The following is an 18205-nucleotide window of genomic DNA, read 5'->3' as shown; positions in this document are numbered from 1 at the left end:
TGGAACTCATTACAGAAGTCCCAGAGCTGTGGCCAGCAAGCTGTGTCTTCCAGCTGAGAGGCTTGGGATGCCCCTTCCAACCAAGCAGTAAGAGGTGGAAAGTTCTGTCATTCTACAATGCTGTCTTCCTTTATTCTTTCCTAGCACCATGACCCGTTGCAGTCATGAGCAGTCCCCCTACCAGCTCCTGTTTGGGGAACCCCACATCTTTGAAGATCTTCTGGGTTTGAAGATCCGCATCTCTCCAGATGCCTTCTTCCAGATTAATACTGCTGGTGCAGAATTGCTGTATCAGACCATTGGGGAACTGAGTGGAGTGGACTCCAATACCATCCTCCTTGACATTTGCTGTGGAACAGGCAAGCAGCAGCCCTAGGAAGTCTATGTGTTGTTAGCTCTCAGAAGCCATCTACCCAGAACTTAGGGCCTTTTTAAGGATGGCAGGGGAGAGTGTTGATGGTCTAAATATAACCATGTTGGTTTAAAACACAAAAATAATTTCTTCTTATTTCTTACTTCTCCAGGTGTGATTGGCCTTTCTCTGGCTCAGCGTGCATCCCAGGTCCTTGGCATCGAGCTGGTGGAGCAGGCAGTAGAGGATGCCAGGTGGACTGCAGCCTTCAATGGTACCTAGATCAGATTCTGGGGAGAAATGGAAGAAATGTAGTCGAGGGGCTGCAGATGTAGCTCAGTGGCAGACTGCTTGCTTAGCATGTGTGAGACCCATTACCAGCCTGCAGAATCAAACAAATAGAAATGCAGTTGTTTCTGTGCAAAGGGAGGCAGACTGTATCCCCAGTTATAGGGAGGCAGAGTTCTAGAGTAGCCACAGTTGGATCTTGATGTTTTCTAGAAAAGGTCTTCATAATTTTCTTTTTTTCATTCTATAAAGAGCCCAAGGGAAGTACAAGCCTAGTTGGTAGGAAGGGAAATGATAAAATGTTGAACATAATAGAAGAACATGCTTTACATAAACTCTGAGCATCACAGCCTAATACAATAGGTTTCAAACTTAGAATATTGGCTTGGCATTGGGGTGAGCACCTTTAATTCCAGCACTTGGGAGGCAGAGGCAGGTGGATTTCTGTGTGTTCAAGGCCAGCCTGGTCTATATAGGGAATTCAAAGCCAGCTGGGGCTACATGGTAAGCCCCCAACAAAACAAATTACAATTTTTAAATAGAACCTTTTGTTTAAATAAAATGACAATTTGCAATATGGAAAATAGCTTTTCTTTCCTTTATTCTACTTCCAGACAATTCTTTTATCTATTAATTTATTTTTCTGTGCAGCCTAGGCTGGCCTTGAATGCCTTATATCTTTCTTTGCTTCCCAAGTGCTAGGATTACAGATGTGTGCCAACATGCCCAACTTCCAGACAGTTCTCGAGGCACCAAGTGGAAACGAGTGTTGGATGAGGAAGAGCACTCGAGTGAAAGTCGAGGTTTTGTTGTGGTGTAGGTACTTACATGCTGTGTGTCTAGTTACTTCAGATGGAGGGCTCATTCAGACTTTCCAAGGGAGAGTACTTGTAGCAGTACTTCCTTTGTACCAAGAGCCTTTCTTTCTTTGCTATTCGGAGGTACACTGGAGCCACAGGGAATGGCGGGACCCTGGCTGCTATATGGTTTTCAAAAACTGAAGCTTCCCGCTTGTTGGGCTCAAGTTATGTCCCATGATGCTCTTCCACAGGTGTCTCCAACTGTGAGTTTCACGCTGGTAGAGCAGAGAAGATTTTGCCACAGTTGTTGAAGTCGCAGAAAGATGAGAAGTTAACTGTTGCTGTGGTGAACCCTGCCCGTGCTGGACTGCGTAAGGAGGGAGGGCAACTTGGGTGTTCCCATGATGTCCACCATCTTTATTCCCATACCAGGCTAAGGGGCTCCCTATGAGGTAGCCCTGAAGCGGCTTCTCCTCCATTCCTTAGCAGTCCTGAGTGCTGCTCAGCGTGAACTTTGGAGTAACGGACTTTCGACGGATTAAGTGTATTAACAAGGTGTTTACTCCTTCAGATTACCAAGTGGTGCAAGCCATTCGGAACTGCAGGGCCATCCACAGGCTAGTTTTTGTTTCCTGTAAGCCGCATGGTGAAAGCACAAGGAACTTCATTGAGTGAGTCACGGATTGTTTTTCAATGTTATTTTTTCATGAGCGGGGATATGGCTCAGTTGGGGGACTAACTGCCTATCATTCATGACACCCTGGGTTTGATCTTCAGCACCACATACAACTGAGCAGGGTGGTAGAGGCAGGAGGATTAGAAGTTCAAGATCATCCTTGGCTATGTAGTGAGTTGAGATTGAAGTCAGTGCGGGATAAGCAAGACCCAGTCTCATTAAAAAAAAAGCAAAAAACCAAAATTATTTTTCCTAAAAATCATAGCAGTCTATGCTTTCTATGTACAGTTTGGAAAAAGTATAGAAACATAAAGAAAAAAATTATACCACTTTATTTTTATTTTTTGTTTTAGTTTGTTTTGTTTTGTTTTTTGAGACAGGCTCTCACCTTGTAGCTCTAGTGTAGTTCTACGATTTACTGTGTAGACTGGGCCGGCCTCGAACTCACAGAAATCCACCTGCCTCTGCCTCCCGAGTGCTGGGATTGTAGGCATGCATCACTATACTCAGCTCAATATACCACTTTAAAAATAAGTTTTCTTTTTTTAAAAAATTATATGTATGAACCTGCATAAGTTATGTGCACCTCATATTCACACAAACCCATGCAGGCCAGAAGAGGGTATTTGATCCCCTGGAACTGGAGTTTCAGTCACTTGTGAGATACCATGTGGATGTTTTGAACCAAACTTGGGTCCTTTGTATGAACAGTTGGTACTCTTTACTGAGCCATTTCTCCAGCCCCTGATTACATCACTTTTAATAATTAATTATAGGGACTTGTCTAGGGTGAGACAAAGCAGGTATTCACTTTGAGTACAAATTTTATTTTTTTTATTTTTTGGTTTTTTTTCGAGACAGGGTTTCTCTGTGTAGCTTTGCGCCTTTCCTGGAACTCACTTGGTAGTCCAGGCTGGCCTCGAACTCACAGAGATCCACCTGGCTCTGCCTTCCAAGTGCTGGGATTAAAGAGAGTACAAATTTTAAAGAGGGTACCAAGGATAGGCTGATTTAATTCCCTGTGGGCTATTCCAAGAAGTGGTACAGACGGGTCATACGGTAGACTTATTTCCGTCTCCACCAACAGTGTTTAAAAGTTCCCTTTTTTCCATGTCCTTGTCAGCATGTTATTTTGTGTCTTTTTATTTTTGGTAGTGTTTTGGTTTTTAGTTAAATTTGAATCAATTTATCCGTGTATGTGACACGGAGACAGAGTTATGTCTGCCTAAGCTTCTGTGTAGAGGTCAGAAGACAGCTGTTGGGGCTTGCTTTGTCCTTCTTTCCACCTTGGGTGCCAGGGAGCAAACTTAAGTCCCGAGACTTGTGCTTTTACCTGCTGAGCCATCTTGCCGGCCTGTGTATATTTGTTTTGAGACGAGGATTCATATAGCCAAGGCTGGCCCTGAACTTACAGTTCTCCTGTCTCTACCTCCCAAGTCCTAGGATTTTAGGTGTGTGCCACTAAACCCACCTCTTTCTTCTTCAAAAATATTTTTATAGTTATTTATTTGGGGGTTGTGTGTTTGTGTGTGTATGTGTACCTCAGTATACATATGGAGGTCAGAGGACTTAGGTTGTCACGGTTGGTGGCAAGTGTGTTTACCCATGGAGCCATCTTGCCAGTCCCTAACTCCTTTTCTTTTTTAACCTTAACCATTCTAACAGGGAAGAAACAATACTTTGTTGTGTCTTTTTAAAGTTTTAAATTGTTTTCTCATGACTGGTCAAAGTGTGGAAAGTAAGTGTTTAGAATGCTTTGCTTAGCCACAGATAGGACATCTACATCACCCCACCAAGGCTTAGGGACCATTGCAAAAGAGAGGCTAGAAAGATGATAAGAGCCAGAGTTCAGGGAGGAACTGGGAGGAACAGGCTATTCTGGACATGCCAGGCCCACTGCCCTCATGAACTCACAGCAACTGTGGCTGCCTGCACACGACCAGCCCAGGATCAAACCAGCCAGCATTCTAGCATGGACCGTGGAGGGGCTCCTGAACCCTTCCCCTATATGAGGAGCTGTTGACAGTTGACGGCTGTTGGGGGAAGGAGAGCCAGTTTTCTGTGGGGGTGTGGTCCCTGGTGGGTTGACCATGCTCTAGTGGATGGGCAGCACAGATTGGACTTGATGGGTAATTACAAGAAGGATATGAAGTTGGGAGGGGGTGGGGGTGAGGGGTGGATATGAGAAGAGTTATGGGGAGGAGTAGGGAGGCTGAATAGGAGAAGAATATATTTTATGTGTATATGAAATTGTCACAGGCTTAATATAAATATTTTATTTTAAAAAGAATTTAAAAAGCCAGATGTTGTGGTACCTTTTTATAATGTCAGCTCTTAGGGAGACAGGAAGATTATGGGTCTGATATCAGCCACATAATGAGATCCTGTCTCCAAAACTAATATGAAAAAACAACCCAGCGGGTTGGAGAGATGGCTCAGAGGTTAAGAGCACTGGCTGCTTTTCCAAAGGACCTGGGTTCAATTCCCAGCACCCACATGGCAGCTCCCAGGTTTCTATAACTCCAGTTCAAAGGGATCCTGCACCCTCACACAGACATACATGTAGGCAAAACACCAATGCACATAAAATAAAAATAAATAATTTAAAAAAACTTATAAAAGAAACAACAACAACCCAGCTAGGTGTTGTGGTGCAGGCGTTTAATCTGAGCACTCGGGAGGGCAGAGGCAGGCAAATCTCTCTTGAGTTTTTGGCCACTCTGCTCTGCATAGTGAGTTCCAGGCCAGGCAGGAATACATAGTGAGACCTTGTCTCAGAAAACACCGTATATCAGTGAACTATAAAACAAAATGAAAGATACGGCAAATAAATGTTATTGTGAAAAAAATAGGTAAGTAAACCTAGTCAAGAACATAAAGGGTAAAAACACAAACATATAGCCATAAATAATAAAGCAGAGTAACTACAGATTTGAAGAATTTGTTTCACTTTTTTTTTTAAAAGATTTATTTCTTATGTATACAGTGTTCTGTCTGCAGGCCAGAAGAGGGCACCAGACCTCATTACAGATAGTTGGGAGCCACCATGTGGTTGCTGGGAATTGGACTCAGGACCTCAGGAAGAGCAGCCATCTCTCCAGCCCCACTTTTTTTTTTAAGACAAGGTCTCACTATGCAGGTCTGCCTGGCTAGGAACTCCCTACATAGACCAGGCTGGCTTTGATCTTATGGCAGTCCTATTTCTTCCTGCCAAGTGCTGTGATAACAGGTGTATATCAGCACACTCAGATTTTTTTCCCAATTGTAAGAGGTACTCTCAGAGCTTGCTTTAAAAATATCTGAACACCTACATGAAGCCTGATTTTTCTGGGAAAATACAAATGGTCAAGGTTAATTCTAGAAAACAAGGTAAGTGCTGGACAGATTAGTGAGCAGAGAAAAAAAAACAAAGATCTCCCACTCAAGATGGGTGCAGTGATGTGTGTATCTGTAATCCCAGTACTCAGGGAACTAAGCCAGGAGGGAAGCCAGGAATTTAAGGTAAAGCTGGGTTATGTAGTGACTTAGAGGTCAGCCTGGGCTACATAGCTACATAGTGAGACTACTGTCTCATTCAGTCGGAGGGCGGGGGGGGGGGGTGTGGAGCTTCTAACTCTAAGAAAATTAGGCTCACTCTCTACATCGTATTTGCTTGTCTGTTTCTACACAATTACTCTTCCATTTTTTATTTTGAATATGACATGAAGATGGTATCTCTTATCAGTGGGTAAAAATGGACTATTCAGGAAATTGTGATTGACAGCTGTATAGACACTGAAAAAGTTGGATTTATGTCTAGACTAAGTTAGAATAAATTATAAGTGGGTTAAAGACTTAAATGTAAGAAATGGGAACCTATAAATGTACTCTAGAAAACCATAGGATTTCTTTATTATTATCCTGTGCTTTTTAACTGAAAATTCAGAAGATATAGAATAAAAGGCAATTATTTATTAATTTTTTTGTTTAGCATGCAAAGAAATTGGTTTCATTGTCACTTTAAAGAATATTTTGGGGGCTGGAGAGTTGGCTTAGTGGTTAAGAGCACTGGCTGCTCTTCCTGAGGTCCTGAGTTTAATTCCTAGCAACCAAATGGTGGTTCACAACCATCTATAGTGGGATCTGATGCCCTCTTTGGCACAAAGAACATTTTGTTTTCTTACATTTATTTATGAGCAGGGAGGGGCACTTGTGGAAATTCGTTTTCTCCTTCCACTCTGTGCATCCTAAGAATCAAACTCAGGCCATCAGACTTTGCAGCAAGCACCTTTACCAGCTGAGCTATTTCAGCAGCCCTGATTTATTGTTTTTTTGTTTATTTCATTGTGACACTTTCATCCATGTCTCATATGCTTTGTTCTTATGCACTCCTTAGCTCTTTTTTTATTTCATTAGGACCCTTTCCTTCCCCAACATTGTCCCCATTCTGTCTACCCCCACCACACACATACACAGACATACACATAGACATATACACAGACACACAGACACAAAATCATGTGATATGTGTCTTTCTGACTCTTCCTTGGGAATGTCAGAATTTTATTTGTCTTTAGAGATGACTAAAATTCCATTTGTGTAAGTACCACACTTACATGTGCGTATGTGAAAGCCCGAGGTCAACACTGAGTCTCTTCCTCTTTTACTTTCCACCTTATTTTGTCTTTTTTCTGTGCAAATGTGTGGAGGCCAGAGGACAACTTGGAAGAGTTGCTTCTCTCCTACCATGTGGATCCTGGGGACCAAATTCAGGCCACCGGGCTTGGTGGCAAGCCCCTTTATCTACTGAGCCACCTCAGTGGCCCTCCATCTTCTTTGCTGAGACAGGGTCACTGAGTCTGAAGCTTGCTGTTTAAGCTAGACTTACTGGCCAATGAGTCCCTGATATCTGCCTTTCTCTATCTTCTGACCCTCAGCACTAAGGTTGCAGACCCGTGCTACCACCAAGCTCTTGCATGGGTGCTGTGGACCCATACATATGTCCTCATCGTTGCATGACAAGCACTTTGTCTGTTGACTTATCTCCCCAGCCCTGCATCACATTTTAAACTACTGATCTCTTCATAAACATCTAGACTGTTTCTACTTCAGAGCTCTTGTGATTAAAGCTGCAGGAAACATGGGTGTACATGTGTTTCTGTAATATGCTGACTTCGAATCCTTTAGGTATATACCCAGGAGTGGTATAGCTGTGTCATATGATAGTTCTGTTTTTAACTTTATTTTGGGAGAAACTTCCACATTGATTTCCACAATAGCTTTACCAATTTATATGCCTACTTGCAGTAAGTAAGGGTATCACATCCTCACCAGCATTTATTTGTTGCCATTTGTTTCCCTATTGTTAGTTATTATGACTGGGGTAAGATAGAATCTCAGAGCAGTTTAAAATTTACATTTTCCTGATGGCAAGGATGTTGAGCGCTTTTTCAAATATTTATCGGCTATTTATATTTCTTCAAGAACTATCAGTTAAATTCATTAAATGATATTATATAAAAAAATACTAAAATGATACTACATAAGATGCAATAATTTGTTTCTAACTATGGGAATTTTTATATTAAAAAAAAGATTTATTTTATGTGTATGAGTGTTTGCCTATGTGCCCAAGGAAGCTAGAAGAGGGTGTTGGATCCTCTGGAACTCGAGTTACAGATGGTCATGAGCTGTCATGTGGGTGCTGGGAACCTTACCCAGATCCTCTGCAAAGGCAGACATCACTCTTAAATGCTGAGCCATCTCTTCAGCCCTGGAAATATTTTCTAAGAAGTTAATCATTCAGTGATTTTATTATGTGCACATCATGGGGAATAATTATGTACAAGAAGATGGCGATACTATTGCTAAACTAATCTTACAGGACTCCTGTTTATCTATGCAGTGTCTACCTTCATTATATTATACCATTCAAAGACATGAATTCAAAATGTATAATAGAACTAAGCCAGGAGTGGTGATAAATGTCTATAATCCTAGCACTTCAGAGGTAGAGGCAAGAGGAGACCAGCAGTTTAAGGTCATCCATCCTTGGCTACATAGTAAGTTTGAGGCCAGCCTGGGCTACTTGAGGGTTTATCTCAATAAAATAAAAACAAAACATCAAAAAATGTATTATAAAACTAAATGTGAGAGTGAAAGCTGAAACTATGGAATTTTTAGAAGAAAACATTTAAAATCTTCATGACCTTGGGTTGGGCAAAGTCTTCTTTAATATGGAATCAAAAGCCCAAAGGAAAAAATATTAAAATCAAGACAAAACAAAAAACCTTTTTTTTATTGCAAATGTTACCACCCAGAAAGTGAAAAGACACCCATGGAATGGGAGAAGGTATCCAGTGGCCAGACACAAAAGATCACATATTAGGTCAGATGTGGCAATATACATCTGTAACCCCACCTCAGTGCTGGGAGGCAGAGACAGGTGGATCCCAGGCCAGCCACCTAGCCAACTGATGAGCCCCTGTCTCAAAAATTAAGATGGAGAGCGGTTGAGGAAGACATCTGAACATCAACCCCTGTCTTGCACATGTGCCTTTTTGAGCAAGTATACCCTCACACACAAATATAAGCCACACACACACACACACACACACACACACACACACACACACACAGAATATATGAATATTAAATGATTCTTTTTATAGAAAATGCCCAGAATAGACCAGTCTATAGAAACAGAAAGGTTTATGGCTACCTAGAGCTACTGTGTTTGGGAGTCAAATGAGAGATATGGCTGTTAAGTGGTACATGGGGTCTTACTGGGCTAATGAAAATGTCCCAAAATTGCTGATAGTGGCAAGTGCATGCTCTGAATATACTAACAACCACTGAGCTGTATAAATGGGTGTACTATATGGTACTGAATAATGTTTCAATAAAAGTATGGAGAAAAATCTGGAACTTTTACATAACAAAAAGTACCATAAGCAATTTCACTTATGGAAACCATTTTCAGTAAATATTATAGAACCTTTTCTCAGTCTGTAATCAAGCCCTAGAGGTCAATAAGAAACAGGAAAACTGCACAGTTGCAAAACTAACAGAGCATATGCAAAGGAAGTATTATAAATGTGTTCATGCATTATGAGATGATGCTGCCTCCCCCATGAAAATAGAAATATAAGCTGGATGCTTTAATCCCAGCACTCAGGGGCTCTTAGTACTCAGCCAGCCTGGTCTACAGAATGAGTTCCAGGACAGTCAGGGCTACATAGAAAGACTATGTCAGGAGAAACAGAGAGAATGGAAATGAGAGTTGAAAGTATATTGAAATTAGGCTTGGTGGCACATGCCTGTAATCCAGCACTCAGGATAATGAGACAGTAGGATTATGAGTTTGAGAGCAATTTGAGCTACATAGAAACAGCCTGTCTAAAACCTGTAACAAAGTACATTGAGATACCCCCCCCTGTGTGTGTGTGTGTGTGTGTGTGTGTGTGTGTGTGTACATACACATAAATACACATGAATTTATACAATACATATAAAACATTTGAGAATTTCATAGATACACACAGCACATTTTGATCATATCCAACCTGTTACCCCACACCAGCTCATTCTAGACCCATGTTCTCTTTTTATAAATAACCCACTGAGTCCAATTAATGCTGACTTATGCTCATGGCGTGGTACTGTTCACTGGCAACCTACCAGGGACCACATCCCTACAGAAACACTTTTAGCATTCCAAACTCTGAAAAATACAAAAGTTTGATAACGCACTGTTGACATTATGGGGACATTAGAAATAGAAAATGTTGCTGCTATAAATTGAGCACTAATCAGTACAAGTCGGTATCATCCCTTTGGAAGTAAATTTAGCAATGTAGATTAAAATTTTAAATATGTGCATACTTGATGACCCAGAATTGCATGCCTCAATTAAAAAATATTTCATTTTATTTTGTGTGTATGAGTGTTTTGCCTGCATGTATGTCTACACCACTTGCATTGCCTGATCTCACAGAGGGCAGAAAAGGGCATCAGATCTAGAACTGGAGTTAGAGATGGTTGTGAGCTGCACAGTAGGTGCTATGAATTGGACCTGGGTCCTCTGGAAGAGCAGTCAGTTTTCTTAATCACTGTGCCATCTTTTCAGCTCCCATTCCACAGAATTTTATCCTGAAGGTCACTTCCAAACGTAAAATGACATAAAATTGGTTACTGTAATTATTTTAACATCAAAAGAGAAAATATTCCAAAAGTCATCAGAAGAGAACTAGATAAATTATGATCTATCCATAGGAGAGAAGACTATACACCACTATGTAAAAAAATACAATGTACTGATAATGGAAAATCTTGACAATATGCTAGTTTTCAGCAGCTTTATGGAGATCTTCTTCGTAATTCACACAATTTTACCAATTAAAAAATATACTTCATGGGGCTGTAGAGATGGTTCAGTGGTTAAGAACATTTGTTGCTCTTGCAGGGGACCAGGTTTGGTCCCAGCACCTACATGGTGGCTCACAGCCTTCTGTAATTTTTGGGTACAGTGGTGGCACACACCTTTAATCTCAGAACCTGTGAGTCAGTGACAGGCATATCTCTGTGAGTTTGAGGCCAGCCTGGTTTGCATACTGAATTCTAGGACAACCAGGACTACATAATGAGACCATGTGTTCAAAAAATAAAATAGATTTAAAAGTAGTTAAAATTTGTGTTACATATATTTTACCAAAATAAAAAATAGGAAATCATTAAAATTATTTCCATTTTTCCTAAAATGAAAACTTCCTAATTTTCCAAAGTTAGCCCATTAAAATGTGCTTAAAGAAACTAAATGATTAAAAATATATAAATTATGACATGTCAAACCCCTTCAAGTCCAATTCCAGAGGATCAGTCACCCTCTTCTGGCCTATGTGGGTACTGCACACATGATGCGCAGACACATACATACAGGCAAAACACCCATACACATGAACTGAAATTAATCTCTTTTTCAATTTAAAATAGATTCTTTTCTCATCCAGTATGTCCTGATTATAGTTTCCCCTCTCCTCCCAGTTCCTCCCTTCCTCCACTCCTATCCAGATTCACTTCCTTCCTGTCTCATTAGAAAAGAGCAGACTTACAAGAGATAACAACAAAACATGGCGAAGTAAAATAAAAAAGGATGAAGCAAAAACTGTTATCAAGGTTAGACATGGCAACCCAACAGGAGGAAAAGTCTCAAGAGCAGGTGCAGGACTCAGAGACCCATTCGATTTCACAGTGAAGAGCTGCATAAAAAATACTAAGCTAATAGCTATAACATATACTCAAAGGACCTGGGGCAGACCTATGTAGGCCCCGTGCTTGCTGCTTCAGTCTTGGTGAGTTCGCATGCACCTTGCTTAGTTGATTCAGAGGGCCTTGTTCTCCTGGTGTCCTCCATCCCCTCTGATATACATACATGCAGGAAAAACACCCATATACAGAAACCAAAATAAATCTCTCTTCTTTTCCGAGACAGTGTTTCTCTGTGTAACAGCCCTGGCTGTCCTCGAACTCATAGAGATCCACCTGTTTTTGTGTCCTGAGTGCTGGGATTAAAAGTGTGCACCACCACTTCCTGGCCATCTTTAAGTATATAGTTCAGTGAGTTTTGGTTGGTTGGTTTTCAGCCATCATCACCATCTAAATCCAGACTATTTTTGTCTTCTGAAAAAACACTGTACCTTTTAGCATCTCTGCCTAGCTCCACCCCTCCTGTCTGACCCTAGGCAACCTGTAACGTGTCTTCTCTCTATAGATTTACCTGGCATCTCATTGAATTGAATTGTGTCATATTTTCTGTGGTTCTTTGCATCTTCTTTCACTTAGCATAGTGTATGTGATGTTCATCTGTGTTTAAACATTTATTGGTCCTTCATTTTCTTTTTAGCCTTCAAAGGCAATAATATTGTATTGTATGTATATATTGTCTTTCACTTATCTGCTCATGGGTTGATGGCTTTTATAAATAGTGTTGCAATGAATATTCATGTGCAAGTTTTTCCTTTCATTTCTCTTTGAGAAAGACCTAGGAGGGGAATTGCTGGGCCATATGGTAACTAGTTTAACCTTTTGAGGAACCTCAGTTGGTTTTCCAAACAGCTGCCCTATTGTACTAACAGTAGTATACGAGCATTCTACTTTCTCTCTATTTCTTCTGTATCTTCACCAAGTTTTGTTATTGGCTTTTTAAAAAAGAATCTATTTTGCGGTGCTGGCAAGGAAGCCAGGACCACTTTTGTGCTAGTCAGGTATTCTTCCAGTGAGGTATAGCCTAAGATCCGGTTGATGCCTTTTTTTTTTTTCTTCTTAAAATGCCAGTTCATGGAAAGTAGTATATCATTGTGGTTTTTGTTTTCATTTCCCCAGTGGCTAAAGATAGTTAAGTGTTTTTGGTTTGTTTTTGTTTTTCGGAGACAGTGTTTCTCCCTATAGCCGCGCCTGTCCTGGACCTCGCTCTGTAGACCAGGCCTGCTTCTGCCTCCTAAGTGCTGGGATTAAAGGCGTGTGCCACCACCGCTCGGCCAAGTGGTTTCTGTTTCTTTTTTCAAATATATCTTTTTGAATTTTTCATTGGAGACAGAATCTCATGTATTCAAAGCTGGCCCAGATTGACCTTGAATTTGTGATCTCTCTTCATCTCCTGAGTGCTGGAATTGCAGGCATGCGCCACCGCGTCTGGTTATGAAGTGCTGAGGAAGGAACTCAGGCTTTGTGCCTGCTAGAGTAGCACTCTACCAATGGAGTTACTTTCCTTTAGTCAGTTGTCAATCTTTAGATATTTACAGGGTAACAAGATTCAGATCTTATGCCCATCTTTAACTGGGTTGACTTTTTACTATTGACTTTTTACAATTCTTCTGTGTGTCTGATAGAAGTCCCTTGTCAAGCATATGAATTGAAAAAATTCCTCCCTTTCTGCTTGTTCTCTCTTTGCTTCCTGTGTGTATGTCTCTGTTAGTGTTCATGAATATTGCTAGACATCAAATGCAGGACCTCACACAAGCCAGTGAACATTCTACTGCTGCTAAGCTACATCCTCAATTCCTCCTCCTCCCGTTCCTTCTCTTCCTCCTCTCTCTTCCCCTCCTCTTCCTCCTTCCCCTTCTGTCTTTTAAAGTCATGGTCTCACTGTGTAGCAGTCCTAGCTGTCCTGGAATTCACTCTGTAGACCAGGCTGACCTCAAACTCACAGGGTTCTGCCTGCCTCTGCCTCCGAGGGCTGAGATTAAAGGTGTGCAGTACAATGCGTGGATCAACAGCCAAGTATATTTTTTTGTAGCTTTTGATTTAAGTTCTGAGATAATGTTGTAACTAAGTAGAACTAGTAAGCTATAGAATTGTCCATATAATAGATTAATTTAAAGGAAGAGAAGGACATGTATTTGTGTTTGCTTATATTTTCATAGAGAGCCCCTGGTACGTTATATGAGACACTGATAACAAGAAACACAAAACTGAGGCTGGAGAGATGGCTCTGCAGTTACAAGAATGTACTGCTTTTGCAGAGGAACCGAGTCTCATCACTGCACCCACATCAGGCAGCTCACAAGCACCTGTGTTTCAGGCTCCACGAGGATCCAGCACCTCTGGCTTCCATGGACAACCCTTCACATGTGCATGCGCATGCGCATGCATGCTTACACACATCCACATGCACGTGCACACACACATATATACATGATGAAAAAGTAAATCTTGAAAAATGAAATCATATTTGCAGGAGATTTGATGAACTGGACATTATTCTGTTAAGCGAAATAAGCTAGTCATAGGAAGACAAATGCCAAATGTTTTCTCTTGTACATGGAACCTGGCGTTATAAATATTTGTGCACAAATGTGTGTGTTTCTGTATAGATCATAAAACAGCAAGACAATCTTAAGGGACTGTGATAAGCAGAAGAGGGGACTCCCTGGGGGAAGGAAGGAACTCAGTCAGAGAGGCAGGAAGCACAGGGTAGGGTAGAGGAGGAGGAAAGTAAATGATATATGATATATATGTATAAAAATACCACTTTGTATGTTACCTTTAAAAATTACTTAACGGAAGGACCCCCTTCGGAAATAGACCCCAGTAACAATTTTCTCTGTCTAGAAAGAACTGGGGAGAGGGCTATAGAGCTGGCTAAGGGGTTGAGAGTACTTGATGCTCTTACAGAGGGACTTGGGTTTGGTTTCCAGTGCCCACATGCTGGTTCATAACCATGAGCAACTCCAATTTCTGGGGATCTGATTCCCTCTTCTGACCCCCTCGGGCACCAGGCATGCATGTGGTGCACATATATACATACAAGCAAAGCACTCATACACATAAAAGTTAAATAAATCTAAAAAGTATTTTAGAAAGAAAGAACTGGGGACATACGAGAGATGGGAAAGTAATTAATTACCTTGTGTACCTTTTAATGCTATTTCATTTTGACTCAGATGAAAGTATTCATTATATTATACATTATATATAATAACAATGTATTTTAAAATTCAGTGGTTAAAATGAAACCTAGAATTAAGCTAGAGAAAATTTCTAAACATGGCCTCAAAAAGGCAAGACAGTTTTAATTCAATAAGATACTATGTACATACGGTAGAAAAAGTCTGAGTGCAAAAGTACAAAAGAATGGGTATAAATTGATACAACCTTTTTAGAAGAGTTTAATGGTGGGCACATGTCTTAGGGTTTTATGAATGTAATCCATGATGTTTGATAATATATATTACACATATATAAATTATATATATATAGTGTGTGTATGTGTGTGCATATGCACTGGGGTTCAAATCCAGAAATTTGTACATGCTAATCATGTGCTCTAAATCAGAGACTGAGATTTATCCCCTGCTAATTGAATGCATTTTTATGTGCATGTGTGTGTGCAGCACATGCATGCATGTGCCAAAGGACAACCTAAAGGTGTTGTTTCTTAGGAACCATCTGCCTTGTGTTCTGAGACAGAATCTCTCACTAGCCTGGATTTCACCTGGTAGGCTAGGCTGGCTGGCACTGAGCCCCAGGGATCTGCCTGGTTTTGCGTCCCTAGAACTGGATTACAAGCATATGCCAACACACTTTACATTTTTACATGGATTCTGGGCATTGAACTCAGAAGCTCTGTCAACCAAAGCGTGTTTGCAGTCCTTTAGATACATTGTGATTTAATGTTTATGGCTTATGATGGTTGTGTTGGGCCATAACCTCACTGTAAGTTGAACATTTGTACTCCAGTGAGGAAGATGGATAAGCAAAACAGTTACATGAAAATAATGAGCAGTGGAGATGAGAGACACCTGGGCTGGCCTGTGTGACTACAGAGGAAGGACTTCAATTTTAAGCAGCCGAGTTCTGGTAGTTTCCTCTCTTTGTTTCTGTGAACTGATGTTACGGTCTATTTCTACAGGCTATGCTGTCCTCCAAATTCTGCTAAGAAGCTCCTCGGTGAACCTTTTGTCCTGAGACAAGCTGTGCCTGTGGATTTGTTTCCCCACACCCCACACTGTGAGCTGGTACTCCTCTTCACTCGATATGACTAGGAGACTGCAGGCTTTTAAGGATGAACTTTCAGAGACGTCCAGGTTTGGCATGTTGCTGCATTGGAGCCCAAGGATGTATCATCAGGGAAAGCAGTCTTTGTATTCTGAGCAAGAACATAGATGGCCGCCTCCTCTGAGGCAGATTGAACTATAGCTTGTCATATTCCTTTGGGATTACCCATATTTGCCGAGTTTTGAATGCGCCTAACTCCTTGGACTTTTTACAAAGCAAAATCAGGGGCTAGGGAGATTGCTAAGTGGATAAAGTACTTACTGCACATGTACAAGTACCTGAGTTTGGAACTCCAGCATTCACATACAAATAACAGGTCATAGTGGCACACGGCTGTTCTTGCAGTGCTAGAAAGTAGAGATGGGGGTCCTGGGGGCTTTCCTGACCAGCCAATCTAGCTAATAAGTGAACTCCAGGTTCCGTGAGAGACCCTGTCTCAAAAAAGGGAGTTGGAACATGATATCAACCTCTGGCCTCCACAAGTGTAATCATAGACACACACACACACATACACACACACACACACACACACACACACACACACATTATACACACACAAAGTAGACAAAGTTGTGTAGTGATTATAGGATAGTTGGGATTTCTAGACTTTGACACTTCTAGAATGTCCTTTGATTTTTTTTTTTTGAGCTGAGGATCGAACCCAGGGCCTTGGGCTTGCTGGGCAAGCGCTCTACCACTGAGCTAAATCCCCAACCCTAGAATGTCCTTTGATAATGTGGTTATGTCCAGGGCAGGAGAAATGGCTCAGTATTCACAAGCACATACTGCTCTTGCAGAAGACTTGAGTTTGATTCCTAGTATCCATGTCAGACTGCTCATAACTGCATATAGTTATAGGTTCAGGGGATCCAGTGCCCTCTTCTGACCTCCATGGACACTGTACTCATATGTACAAACCCACACTCACCCACATGCAAATACACATAATTTAAAAAATAATTTTTAAAAAATTAAAAAAGGAAAATATGGTTATCTCTAGGAGCAATAACACCATTTATCTTTTACCTATAGAAGAATTGTTCAGTAGAGACACCTAGAGGGGTTAAGAAACTCTCAAAGTAGGGGTTGAATACTTATGATTGTGCTGAGTATTATGGGTGAAGACAGCACCAGAAGCCTATAGTAATCCACTATGTACTATAATAAAGTGGATATTGGAGCTAACTATATTCACTCATCTCTAGTCCATGAACCTTTCAATTCTGGTTGTCCTTTGGTGGTTGTCCAACAATTTATGCTGTATTTTGAATACTCTGATGGTTGGAAGACAAGGAAATTAGCATGTGTGGTCTGACTTGCAAAATAATAATCAGGTCAACAGGTAGTTAAAATTTTTCTCAGTTCTAAATGCTCATAAAACAGACTGCTTCTCAAAAGAAGATAGTTGTTAAAACTTATGTAAAATGTTGTATGTGTATATTTTTGAGGTAGGGTCTGTCTTAGTGTTCTATTTGCTGTGAAGAGACACCGTGAGCAAGGCTATTCATAAAAGGATTTAATTGGGGGCTGGCTTACAGTGTCAAAGGGTTGTCATTATCATCATGATGGGGAGTGTGGTGGCACAAAGGAAGGCAGGGCGCTGGAGCAGTAGCTGAGAGCTTTCCATCTGATCTGCAGGCAGCATGCAGAGAGAGACATTGGGTCTGGTGTGGGCTTTTGAAACTTCAAAGCCTACTCCCAGTGACACACCTTCCCCAAATAGGCGCCCCCCTCCCTGTGAAGCTAATGGTTTACAACTTCTTTCTTTCTTACTTATTTATTTATCCCCAGCCCAATCAGCTTTCCTTCCCTCCTTCCTCTCCTCCCAGTTCCTCTCCCTCAGCACCCGCCCCCATCCACTCCTTCTTTCTCTTCAGAAAAGGGCAGGTCTCCCATGTATATCAGCTAGCCATGGTATATCAAGTTGCAGTAAGACTAGGCACCTCCTCTCCTCTTAAGGCTAGACAAGCTAACCCAGTAGGAGGAAAGGGTCCCAAAAGCAAGTAACAGTCTGAAACAGCCCCTGCTCCCACTGTTCCCTGGTTGTTTCAGTCTCTGTGAGCCCCTGTGAGCCAGTTTAGTTGATTCTGTGGATTTTCTTGTGATATTCTTGACCCCTCTGGCTCCCACAATCCTTCCTCCCCCTCTTCCACAGGATTTCCCAAGATATGTCTCTGCATGTGTTTCCATCAGTTGCTGGGTTAAGCCTCTCTGATGATAATTGGGCTAGGCAACAAGTATAGCAGAATATCATTAGATATCATTTCACTGATTTTTTTTGCATATAGCAGGATATCATTAGATATCATTTCATTGATTTTTTTTTTTGCCAGTCACCTTTGGTTCTACCTTAGGTCTCCGGGCTGTCCAGCCTCTGGGTCCTGAAGGCTACACCTCTTAATCCTTCCAAACAGTTTATCAACTGGGGACTAAGCATGCAAATATATGAGCCTATGGAGGGCATTGTCATTCAAACCACTACAGGATGTCATGTATTCTAGGTTGTCCTCCAACACTCAATGCAGCCAAGAATGACCTTGAGCTTCTGATCATCTT

At 41.2% G+C, this 18205-nt stretch overlaps 1 protein-coding gene across 1 annotated transcript in view; it reads left to right on the top strand.

Annotated features, from left to right (window-relative positions):
* Trmt2b (tRNA methyltransferase 2 homolog B) overlaps positions 1 to 16937 on the top strand; it is a 41785-nt gene extending 24848 nt beyond the window's left edge. Inside the window, exons 8-12 of the mRNA XM_059250700.1 lie at positions 145 to 359; positions 525 to 626; positions 1692 to 1811; positions 2012 to 2111; positions 15504 to 16937. Coding sequence (XP_059106683.1) covers positions 145 to 359; positions 525 to 626; positions 1692 to 1811; positions 2012 to 2111; positions 15504 to 15636 — 670 coding nt within the window. The 3' untranslated portion in view covers positions 15637 to 16937. The remainder of the gene's footprint in view (positions 1 to 144; positions 360 to 524; positions 627 to 1691; positions 1812 to 2011; positions 2112 to 15503) is intronic.
* Positions 16938 to 18205: the final 1268 nt, after the last annotated feature.

Source organism: Peromyscus eremicus, chromosome X (genome assembly GCF_949786415.1).
Source record: "Peromyscus eremicus chromosome X, PerEre_H2_v1, whole genome shotgun sequence".
Lineage (NCBI taxonomy): Eukaryota > Metazoa > Chordata > Mammalia > Rodentia > Cricetidae > Peromyscus > Peromyscus eremicus.
The sequence above is the reverse complement of the archived record's forward strand: the minus strand, read 5'-3'. Positions and strand labels throughout refer to the sequence as shown.